This window comes from Eurytemora carolleeae, unplaced genomic scaffold (assembly GCF_000591075.1).
Source record: "Eurytemora carolleeae unplaced genomic scaffold, Eaff_2.0 scaffold312, whole genome shotgun sequence".
In the NCBI taxonomy this organism is placed as follows: Eukaryota; Metazoa; Arthropoda; class Copepoda; order Calanoida; family Temoridae; genus Eurytemora; species Eurytemora carolleeae.
In genome coordinates, this window is record NW_019396208.1 from 4,076 (window position 1) to 16,595 (window position 12,520).

The following is a 12,520-nucleotide window of genomic DNA, read 5'->3' on the forward strand; positions in this document are numbered from 1 at the left end:
CTATCACTATTTGAATTTTAGATATAAAACTGTGTTAAAATTATACCAAAGTTCATATATGTAAAATTTAGAAAATCTTAAAGGGGGGTTGCTTGAGGAAAAGAAATAAACACTATAATTGTCTAATTCCTATATCCTATAGTCACCTGATGGTGCAAACAATTGATATATATTTTTAACTTTTAATGCTTGATCTAGCAGAATATATAGTTTGAAATATCAAAGTTCTACAAAAAAAGTAAAAATTAGAAAATTAAAGTTTAAGGCGAGTATTCAGTTTTCATTTTTTTTTTGTATGGCCTTATCTAGAATCTTATCTATGAATTTTAAATAAAAAGTTAAGCTTCGAAAATAAACCATTAATAACATTAAAGAAGAAAAACTTCCAATGATCGAACTACTCCCTGCTAATCTACAAAATTCCCCCTAATTTTTACTTCATGTCGATTAGAGGCAATTATTCTTCAGGGGGAAAAAGTTTGAAAGGGGGGGGCGGATATTTTTATAAACAATGCTCATTGCTCATAGGGCCAATCAACCATTAATCAGAGAATGTAACTAAAAAACAAGGACAACAGAGCGAATTTTAACAAGCTTTTCTAAACATTAATCCTACCTGATTCTTTGGGTGGAGGTGGTCTTGAAGGGGGTGTGGTCTCTTCGTACCGCCCCTTCCCATCCTTCCTGGGCGGGGAACTGTAAAGGTTTTCTCCTAATCTCGACTCCGCAGCATCAGTCTAGAAAAAAAAATTTTAATAAAAAAATTTCAAATCTAATCGTCGGAAAAAATGGCGACAAACCTTTAAAGGTGACCGGTAAGGATCTCTCTGAACTGTAATTTCCAACTTTTCTTTCGCAGATTCCAGAACCTTCCTTGTCTCCTTCAGGCTTAACCCGTCCACACTCAAGGAGTTCAACTTTTGGATCAAATCCCCAACCTAGAATTGTAGAAAATAAGCAAAAATGGCGGGGAAATTTTCAAAATGGAGGCTCAAAAAGTTAAATGTTGGAAACCATGAAAATAAGGAGGAAATGGTTCAGATAAATTAAAAAATATTGGGGTCTTAAAAATAGGCATCGTTAATACCGTTAAAACTGTAAAAATAATCATTTAATAAAAAAATATATCTATAAGTATTTTAAAACATTTATCTTTATTACTTTGAATTATTTACCTGCAAACTGCCCTCTTTATCCGCTAGTGATCGCCCAGAGATCTCCTTTATATAGATCTTACATCCAAGAACGATCCCAAAATCTGAAAATATTATTTTCAAAAAAACATCGTTTGTTACTTTCTCTTTTTTTAAGAAAAATCTTTAACAATACAGCAAGACCCTTTATACCGTGGAATAGGAAGACGACAGTTATACTCAAGCTATTTGCTTTATCAACAACAAACACACAAAGATGCTTAGCTTTCGTCTTAATTTTCCACAGTTTTATGACTCCCCTTGTATAATCTAAATATGTTTTTTTTTTAATTGGTCAAGACATTCAAATGTGTATCTCACCATCTTTCTTCTTGGTTTTGACTAGAGATACTCTTATATTCTGTGGTTCTGGGGGGGCGGGGAGAACTATTCGTCGCTTTACAACCAGGTTCACACTCTGACCGCTATCTCGCAGCACCTACGGGTCAATGTAAATCAATAAAGTGGGAGGAGTATCTAAGTATATAACTCTATCTGATGAGCCGGAAATTTTAATAAAATTTTTGAAAAATCTACAAAATTTCCTTAAAACCAAAAACCAGTTTTTCGAAACTGTGTTTCAAAACTGTATAACTGTATAAGTATAAACTGTATAAGTTTCCGGCTCTGAGATACAAAGTATTCAAAGTTGAGGCCTTGGTGCATTTTCTTGATTTTAAGAAACATTAGAGGGAAAGGAAAACTCAGAATTGAAATAGAGAAGAAAAAGAAAATTGACAAAATAATGATCAGTTGGTGTTATAATGAGCTCTAATCAAAAATCCAAAAATTTCAAATAAAAGTCCGAACACCTATACTTTAGTTAGATACATGGACAAACAGATCGAGAGATCACTCGAAAGATCAACAGATAGACAATAGATAGATATATACAAATTCATAGATCAATACATAGGTTGATCAATGGGTAGGAGAAAGATAGATACATAGATAGATTAATAGAGATGATAGAAAGATAGATATATTTTAAGAAGCAAAAATAGATAGAAGGATAGATAAATAGATATGTGAAAAATGAATCAGGGTATCGATATTAGAAAGCTAAAAATAGATTTATGTATAGATAGATGCTTAAGAAGCAAAAATAGATAGAAGGATAGATAAATAGATAGATGAAAGATGAATCAGGGTATAGATAATAGAAAGCTAAAAATAGATTTATGTATAGATAGATGCTTAAGAAGCAAAAATAGATAGAAGGATAGATAAATAGATAGCTGAAAGATGAATCAGGGTATAGATAATAGAAAGATCTAGATAGATAAATAGATAGATAGATGAGTAGATGAGTAGATATATATAGAGGGTACCTGTACTGCAGTAGCGTAGTCCACCCCTTCTAAAGAAATCTTGTTTGCAGAAATCACGCGATCATTGATCCTAAATAATAAATAAAATTATTAAAAAAATGGATAATAATAATAATATTGATAATTACAATAGTAAATAATAGTAATAATAATAATGATAATAATGATAAAATGATAATAACACAGAGTGAATAATAATGATAATAATGATAACAATGATTAATATAATTAGCAATAATAACCAAAAAGGAAAATAATGAATAAGAAAAAGAAATTTAAAACTTCTTAAATTCGTTGTGACAATGAATATACGATGTACGTTTTAAACGCCAGTTATGTTACCATCCTATTTAAAATTGGTAAAATTGTTTGTTTTTCATAACAAGACAGAATTCTTACTTAAAACGTGCTCGCCGCCATAGATTAACGTGTTCGTAATTTTCTCTTAAAGGGACAGTAAAGGAAAAATGAAAGGGGGTATAGGCTGAAAGCTAATCACTTTAGCTCTTGATCGCGACCCATGAAAGTTTTATCTGATGTTCCTGTCTCGAGAAATTGATATAAAACTGTGTTAAAATCATACGAAAGTTCATATATGTAAAATTTAGAAAATCTTAAACTTAAATCACGTGACCAGAACTATCACCAATGGCAGAGCAGTATACTGATCACGTGTCTCCGCCTGTATCACGTGACCACTTTACTGCACTGTCATTGGTGGATTTTCTGGTCGAGCAATTCGGACGTGTAAATAATATTATGAATTAAATCTATTAAAAATAGAAATAACAAATATAAAATTAGAATTGGAGTAAACCTAAGTAATAATTAGCTCCCTCGGGGATATTATCGTTTTCAGATTGGTTGCTTATTTGCTGAATTTGATCTATTTAAACCCACTACTTTTATACAAAATTGTATATATATTAATTTTCGTATAAATTTGACACAGTTGTAAATCAATTTCTCGAGATAGGAACATCAGATAAAACTTTCATGGGTCGCGATCGAGAGCTTAAGTGATTAGCTTTCAGTCTATACCCACTTTCATTTTTCCTTTACTGTCCCTTTAACATTTGTTACTTCCATGCTTTCATACTTAAAACGTGCTGTAACTTGGCTCATAGATATAGCGTCAATTTTTCTTATTTGAAACGTGCCCTCTAAAGAAGAAGTAACGTCCGTATATGCGTACTTAAAACGTGACCTCTAACGTATATAAGAACAAGTAACGTCCGTATATGCGTACTTGAAACGTGTCCTCTAGATGTAACGTCCATGTTTAGGAAATCAAATCGATTTCTTATCTTTACCTTCAGTGGTTAATGTCTTATACAACGCTAATTAATTTACACATTCAACCTCTGCCAGTACAAAACAGAGAAATTTTCCTCGTATAACTGTAATTTGTACAACACACATAACACATAACACAAAAAAGTGTCAATCAGAACTGAATGTCAACCTAAAAACAGAATGGTAAACCCATTCTGTTCTTAGGTTTTACAACTAAAAGTCAAAATCTAAAAAAATTGTCGAAAAAATGTTATAATATAAAAATCACGAAGGAATTTTATTATTGTTATAATTGAAATTGCATTTCATGTTAATGTTATCATGTTCAATCATTAGTGAATTTAATGAGGCAACCTTGGAATCATAATTTGCATTTAATGCAAATATTATTCTTATTTCTACTGCAGTAGCTTATTGTGAGTAGCTAGGTCAAGATTTACTGCCTAAACCCTTAAACTTCACTTTCCCTTTTCAATAAAAGAGCTTAACTCAAAACTAAACTAGGGATGTATAATTTACAGAAATATCCCACACTACACCCCTCCCCCACCTCCCACCCCCCTTCAAAAAAAAAAATTCTAGATTTCTAGGAAAATAAAAAGGTAAAATTTAATTTTTGTTTCTATTTCATAACAAACAAATATGAACAAAAGGAAAATATCAGGAACCCCATCATGCAGTACATAAAAAGCTTGCTTAACTTTAATGGACAAAATAAACAAAATCAGTTTTGGTTATTTTCCACCCAGTAAGTGCAGTACACTTAAATGTAATTAAGATCATACGTTGGTTCCCTGGCAAGTACCTGGCATAGTCCTAGTACAAACTTTCTATGCTAGTTTGGTCAAAGGGGGGATATGAAGATTCATGGCTCTCTGAATATAATAGAACTTGTTACATATTCATGTATTCATGTATTTAAACAATATGCTCAGAAGAAAGGTCATATTGTTAGGGACTACTATATATCTTAATTTTCTATAAAGTAGCTGATTTTTGGTCATTAAGGCTAATTTTCTAAAACATAGATTTTCAATATTTTTAATTAAAGAATTATGTAATATTTAGGGCTTATACCAGCAGATTGCAACAATATAGGAATAATAAAAATAGAGTTTGAGGCGAGTAATTAGTTCCTTTGCGAGGAATAATAAATATAGAGTTTGAAGCGAGTAATTAGTTCCTTTGAGAGGAATAATAAAGTTAGAGTTTGAGACGAGTAATTAGTTCCTTTGAGAGGAATTATAAAGTTAGAGTTTGAGGCGAAAGATTTGTTCCTTTGCGAGGAATAATAAAGTTAGAGTTTGAGGCGAGTAATTAGTTCCTTTGCGAGGAATAATAAATATAGAGTTTGAGGCGAGTAATTAGTTCCTTTGCGAGGAATAATAAAGGTAGAGTTTGAGGCGAGTATTTAGTTCCTTTGAGAGGAATAATAAAGTTAGAGTTTGAGGCGAGTATTTAGTTCCTTTGAGAGGAATAATGAAGTTAGAGTTTGAGGCGAGTTATTAGTTCCTTTGCGAGGAATAATAAAGGTAGAGTTTGAGGCGAGTAATTAGTTCCTTTGCGAGGAATAATAAAGGTAGAGTTTGAGGCGAGTAATTAGTTCCTTTGCAAGGAATAATAAAGTTAGAGTTTGAGTCGAGTAATTAGTTCCTTTGCGAGGAATTATAAAGTTAGAGTTTGAGTCGAGTAATTAGTTCCTCTGCGAGGAATAATAAAGTTAGAGTTTGAGTCGAGTAATTAGTTCCTTTGCGAAGAATAATAAAGTTAGAGTTTGAGTCGAGTAATTAGTTCCTTTGCGAGGAATAATAAAGTTAGAGTTTGAGGCGAGCAATTAGTTCCTTTGCGAGGAATAATAAAGGTAGAGTTTGAGTCGAGTAATTAGTTCCTCTGCGATTATTTTAAAATGATCGGTAGTTTTCCTCTTTCTGAAGGAGAGCAACTTTCCGTGACCATAAATTTATCTTAACCAATATTCTAACCTAACCAGAGCCATGAAAACTTTTGTGCTGGATTCTCTTGATCCCAAATGATCCCGATTACTTGATCTCGATATCCACTATGGGCACTTTTAATTTGAGGATCAGTGCTTAAACAATTGATTTCAGACATCCCTCTAAGGTAGAATTACACTGCGGGTATCGAATAAAGATTGAATTATTCTGCAGATTAACAAAAGATCGAGATTAAGCATTTATATAATTTATAAATATACCCACAATACGCGAGTTTCCAGCTCAGAAGTCAGAGCTTTTGTGTTTTGAATCCTGGGATTAAGCATTGATCTTTATCATCTATCCTATCCATATCTATCTTATCCATATCTATCTTATACATATCTATCTTATCCATATCTATCTTATCCATATCTACCTTATCCATATCTATCTTATACATATCTATCTTATCCATATATATCTTATCCATATCTATCTTATCCAAACATACGGATTAGTCGTAATACAAGGCCAGCCGTTGTAAATTTGAATTTCCGAGCCGGGTCAACCTTTCCGGTCCCAGTTTGTACTGTACCTAACTCTATGGACAGTCGGTGCATTAAGCTTGACGCGGTCAGGCTTTACGCTTTATATCGGTTGAATTTTCTTTTATACCAAAGGGGCAGATTTGCGTGAATAGCCTTATACCCTGCAGGGATATCTAAGGGAATCAAGCAAAGAGTTCCCATGTTGGATATCGAGATCAAGCCATTCAGATTTACGATCTTCTACACCAGAGTTCAGACCTCTGGACATCTAATTATCCCAATACAATATGTATACGGAGATAGTATTAAAAAGGAAGAAAAGTGTATATTAAATATTTCATCATGAAAAAACTAACCTTACCAACAGGATAATCAGTTAGTCAATACACCTGATATGAAATGAAAAAGAAATGTATTCAGGATAAAAGATATTTTTTTGTCATTCTTGTTTTTTTCATAAACAAACAACTGAACTGGAATGTACTGTACTGCTGTATATATTCCTATGTTTACAATTCATATTAAGTGTCTGCCTAGCTATTAATACAAATATCCAATTATCTGCATTTTACCACCCCCAAGAAATACGATCACTCTATATTCAAGTGTACAGCGTCAGATACGTAAACATATCGTGATGCATACAACCGACCACATTATTAATTAATTAATAGGGAGGTCGGTTGCGTACATCTGAGGTAAGCTTTTCCTCTTTGTTTCCTTTCTCTATGATCTGTTTGTTTTTGCATGACAAATGTTCAAATATGTTCAGATATGTTTGCGGTTGCGTTAAATATGAATGAAAAGTTAGGATCTGTTTGTGTTTCGTGAAATATGTATGAAATCAATGATATGTTTAATTGTGCGTGAAATATGTTTAAAAATGTTTAGATCTAACTGTATTTACATGAAATATGTTTGAAAATGTTTAGCTCTGACTGTATTTGCACGAAATATGTTTGAAAATGTTTAGCTCTGACTGTATTTTCATGAAATATGTTTGAAAATGTTTAGATCTGACTTTATTTTCATGAAATATGTTTGAAAATGTTTAGATCTAACTGTATTTTCATGAAATATGTTTGAAATTGTGCAGATCAGTTTAGGCTAGCGTGAATTTTGTATGCAAAGGGGGCAGAAGCATGCTATAAATTATAGAAGGTGTAATTTGATCAGGTTACGTAGGCGGAACCATTTTGGTGAGATTATTCATATAAATTCATAGTTAGAAATTCATTCAAAGAGATTCATTCTTAAAGATTCATTTATAGAGATTTATTCTTAGAGATTCATTTATAGAGATTCATTCATAGAGATTCATTTATAGAGATTCATTTATAGAGATTCATTCATAGAGATTCATTCATAGAGATTCATTCATAGAGATTCATTCTTAGAGATTCATTATAGAGATTCATCTGTAGAGATCCATTCTTAGAGACTCATTTATAGCGATTCATTCTTAGAGATTCATTATAGAGATTCGAGATTCATTCAAAGAGATTTATTTATTGAGATTCATTTGTAGAGATTCATTCTTAGAGACTCATTTATAGCGATTCATTCTTAGAGATCCATTTACAGTGATTTATTCTTAGAGATCCATTTATAGGAATTCATTCTTAGAGATTCTTTTTTTCCTGGATATACTGATTTTCAAACCAGCCTAAAAAATATTACCGTGGTTCTATTGAGTTCCCCACTGAAAATTTGAGACAAATCGGTCTAGTGGTTCACGAGTTATGATCGAACATCCAAACAAACAAACAGACAAACAGAGATTACTAATTTATATAAAAAGATTTTAATATCACTTAGAAATTAATTGATTTATAAAAATTTTAGATTTCTTCCAAAGTTTCATCAAAGAAAATATGCATTGAGAAGAGGGTTAATAAGAAAAAAAATTTATTTGAAGGCGATTTTAGGAGAAAGTATCAAGTTTCTAATCTTTAAAACAAATTGAAAAATTAGCATTTTTAGAAGTTGAAAGAAATATAACAATACTAAAAGATGGGGGGTAAATAAACTTACATCTAGCAAAACATTGTTAACCGAATAATATAGCTAGAAGCGAAATAGTAATACCAGAGGCCGAATTTAAAGAACTTGAGTCGCAATTTAATTTTAAATCGTGGCTCAAAATTTGGTTTTTGGTGTATTTGAGACGCGGCTTAAATTCATTAAATTCGAAAACAGTAAAAACTTCTGTGGGTTCAACAGCTCAACTTTATGATTAAAAATATATAATTTTCACTGCGGCGAATGCAGAGATCCTTTTTTAAATCAAAAGCATTGCTCGTAGGCTTAAATTAACGAAATTAGTTTAACTCATTCAAAATCTCAAGAAGGATATTAGTCAGTTTGTTTTTAAAAGTTGTATTTCTAAAAGATTGAGACACGTTAAGCTCTCAAATTCAACTAAAGGGACTGTACAAGCGTCAGTTAATACAAGGTACTTTAAATGCACCAAATGACAATGTCCGATTAACAACAGTACTCTTAAATGATTTATCTGATCATGTTTGTGTCAGGTATTTATGCTTATAATATTTTTAAAAATTGTTTTCAATTGTGCAGTTTCGCTACAAAATGTATTGCGCATTTCTACTGCAGGGAAACATGTAGGAATGCTCAGAGGATACCAATGTGAATCGGGCTTTGCCATCCTTGCATGTTAAGTCTTTTTAAATTACGCTTACAGTCCCTTAAAAGCAAATAAAAAAATGTACTCACATTAGTTTTCCTTCTGCTGGCCCTCCTTTAAGCACATCAGAAATAGCAATAGAAGTGTCGCCATTAGAGAAGTGAGGGTTATCCCTCCCCCCGGAGACAGCAATACCAAACCCGAACCCAGAGACACGGTTCAAGGTCACGTGATGCAGCTCCCAGGCTATACGCTCACCGGCCTAGAACAATAAGAGACATTAACGAGGGATTCAAAGTCTTTTCCACAAACACTGATTTTCTAAATGCTATAGACCTTAGATATTTCAAACTATGAACTCTGTTATATTAAATAATCTAGGTTTGAAATGTGAAAGGTTTAAACCATCAGGTTGCAAAGATATAGAGATAAGAAAATTTGCGTTTGTGTTAAAAACTCGGCAACAACCTTTGATTTAATAATCTCCATTTCTTTAATGGTGTAAACCTCTAATATTTTAAACCTTGTTTATTTGATCCAACATAATTCACGTTTTTATGAAAATCAATAATACATCAGGTGTTAGAGCCGCGTCTCAAATCCCCCAAATAGCGCCAGCTTAAATCATGAACCATTGAATACAATTTTAATAACAATATTTGACCCACGTCTCAAATTTAAGCCGCGGCTCAAATTTTTTAATTTGGCCTGAGTTTCTTTAGCGTTAAATCAAAGAGTTTCTATCTTAGTTTCAGTTTTGACAAATTCAAAAATCGGAGATACACATTTTTTATAGATTCTGTCAAATAAAAAACTAACATTTTGCTAGGCAATGATTGTTGTAAAAATTACTAAGTTATAATGTAGATACTGGCATAAAAAATAATATCTCAGAGGGTTGAAAAAAATATAATAAAAACACTGATATTGGATTGATAATGTGGAATCGGCTATGATATGTAACTTTTTTCTTATAAATAAAATTGAATTATAATTCTAAAGTTGATCGAGCTACTAAGACGTGCAGTTCATCTTAGTCCACTCGCCATTCTTTAAATTTGGTCTTAAATCGATGTTTGTGTGATCCAAAATAAAAATATTAAATTACGTTGTTCTTTCATCAAATCTAGCTTTGTCTGAAAACCAACTTTTCCCTTTTTAAACCAATTTAAGAAAACTTTCGTGGTTCTACCGAGTTTACCAATACAAACAGACAAGCAGAGACTTACATAGATAGATGGATAGATAGTCTTTAGTGGTTTAAACAGTATTCATAAACCATGATTTCAAACAATTTTAATTACAAGTTTCTTATTGTTTTAAAAAGTCAATTTTAAAAGCGATTGTGTTTATATATTTTAATCATAGCATAATATTACAATTTGTTAAAGAGAAAAAAACTACAATCATCACCAGAAAAACCCGGAATTCATTGTTAAACAACTTTACATATATATCTCTGGTAATTTTAAACACATGTTGGAATTGGCAGGACTAGGGCTATTTTGTTAATTCTGTTTCATGAATAATATTTGAAAAATTAGATTGAAACGTCGTCTGATTAACTATGAATAAATAGGGGACAAGGAGGCTGATGAGATTTAAGATAAACACTTTCTACAAAATTTTAGAAGCGAATTTCAGGAATTTAGTTTGGTGCAAAAAATGCATTTAGTCGAATGCATATTTAGCATAACGATACAAAACTGACAGGCTGAATGCAAGTTGAATGCAGACTGAGAAAATATAAAATTTTAAGCCAACATTAACCTATCTCAAGTTAAAAATAAGACCGAATATGGTTTGTTTAAGCAGGGTTATATTATAGGTAAAAACGCAAATGAAATACGCCCATGATAAAAATGCTTATTTGAGATAACCCCCCCCCCCCCTCCTTCACCTATTTACATAAAGGGTTTGCTGCAAAATATTTTACATCATTTAGCTTAAATTGTAACTTAAAGAACCAATATAAAACGTACACTGCACAGCATATCTCAATAATCTTATGTACAGTGTACAGTGTATGTACAGTGTAAACCTAGTAAATGAAACTGTACAAGTGTACAACGTAACTAAATGATATTATTGTAATAAAGGCAAGACATCGCCAATTTTTTAAATCAAAACTCTAATTTTTTTCGATAATCCTGTACAATTGAATTTATAAATTATAAATTCATTTAGAAAAGATTTATTTCTATTTATCAAATTAGCTTTGTATTTAGAAAAGATATGTCTTATTTCTATTTATCAAACTAGCTTAATGTATTTTTGGTTTTTGGCTAAGTATTGTTTAAACTTAGTTTACTTTCTATAATGGAAAAAGTAAAACCACATTTAATAGATTTTTATGTAAATAAACTCGCGTGAAGAAATGACATTTTCAAACAATTGTCAATTGTCAATTGTCATGCATTTGTTGTGAATTAGACCGGAGAATGCAGAATTCTAGAAAATCCTCGAAAATTCTAGAAAATTCAAGGAATTCTAGAACAATGAGAGGTCAAGAATAATGTTTAACAGATTAAACACGATATGAAAACTACATTTATTTAAACATTCCAAGAACCCCCTAAAAATAATTAAAATAAGGGCGGAACCAGGGAGACGGGAAACAATGCAAAAAATACAGGAAATAGGAGCAAAGACGGGGGAAGGATGGGATTTGTAAAGAGAAGGGCGTTTAAGTTATATTAAATCAAGGAGATAAATTCAAAAATTTAATTCTTCAAATTGAATGTCAATCCCGAAGGACCCTGCTTATTGGTCGAGTACTCCAGTTGTACACAATAGAACTCTTTGGAGAAAATATCGCAAAGTCTAACATTTAATAGATCTCTGTACTCTCTTATCTATGGACTTTTGGGGCCGGCCGTACGCCGCAGTTAGGATAAATATTTCAACGTTTCTAGGATTTAAAATTTGATTTCCGAGTATCCACGTACTATGTACTATGTACAATTTGTGTAAAATATTTTTGTAACATCTCAAAGATTACAAAATATACATTATAAATAGTTTTATGGAGTCATTCCTTTCAATTTAAAAAGTAAATGCAAAGTTTTTAAATCCCATCTCAGAAAATATCGCTAGATCTTCTAAATTAAATTAAAATTATTCCCATTTAGCTGGATCTTCTAAATTAAATTAAAATTATTCCCATTTAGCTAGATCTTCTAAATTAAATTAAAATTATTCCTATTTAGCTGGATCTTCTAAATTAAATTAAAATTATTTTCTTTCTAAAAACCAATCCGCCAACATAATATAAACACGTAACACAGCCGTAACATATTTAAAAAAATGTAATATCTTTAATCACATAAATAAATAAATAAATAAATATCTAGATTTCAAAAAGGATAGATATTTGCCACACAAGTATATTTTGGAAAAACACCTGACCTCACAATCCCTAAAACTTATCATATTTGAGAATTTGCATAATTTATGCCAAAAATATCCTTTTTGCAAAATAAACGTCAAAGATAAGTTTAAATCTGAAAGATATGTTGAAACTAATGATTTTATGTGTCTGAGTTGGATTAGGGAGGGAAACCCCGGC

The 12,520-nt window shown here is 31.4% G+C and overlaps 1 protein-coding gene across 1 annotated transcript in view; it reads right to left on the reverse strand.

Moving 5' to 3' along the window:
* LOC111698218 (tight junction protein ZO-2) overlaps positions 1-12,520 on the reverse strand; it is a gene marked incomplete at its 3' end in the record, with an annotated part of 30,767 nt that overhangs the window by 3,961 nt on the left and 14,286 nt on the right. Inside the window, 6 exon segments of the mRNA XM_023468499.1 lie at positions 617-737; positions 801-938; positions 1,176-1,258; positions 1,515-1,632; positions 2,525-2,594; positions 9,042-9,214. Coding sequence (XP_023324267.1) covers positions 617-737; positions 801-938; positions 1,176-1,258; positions 1,515-1,632; positions 2,525-2,594; positions 9,042-9,214 — 703 coding nt within the window.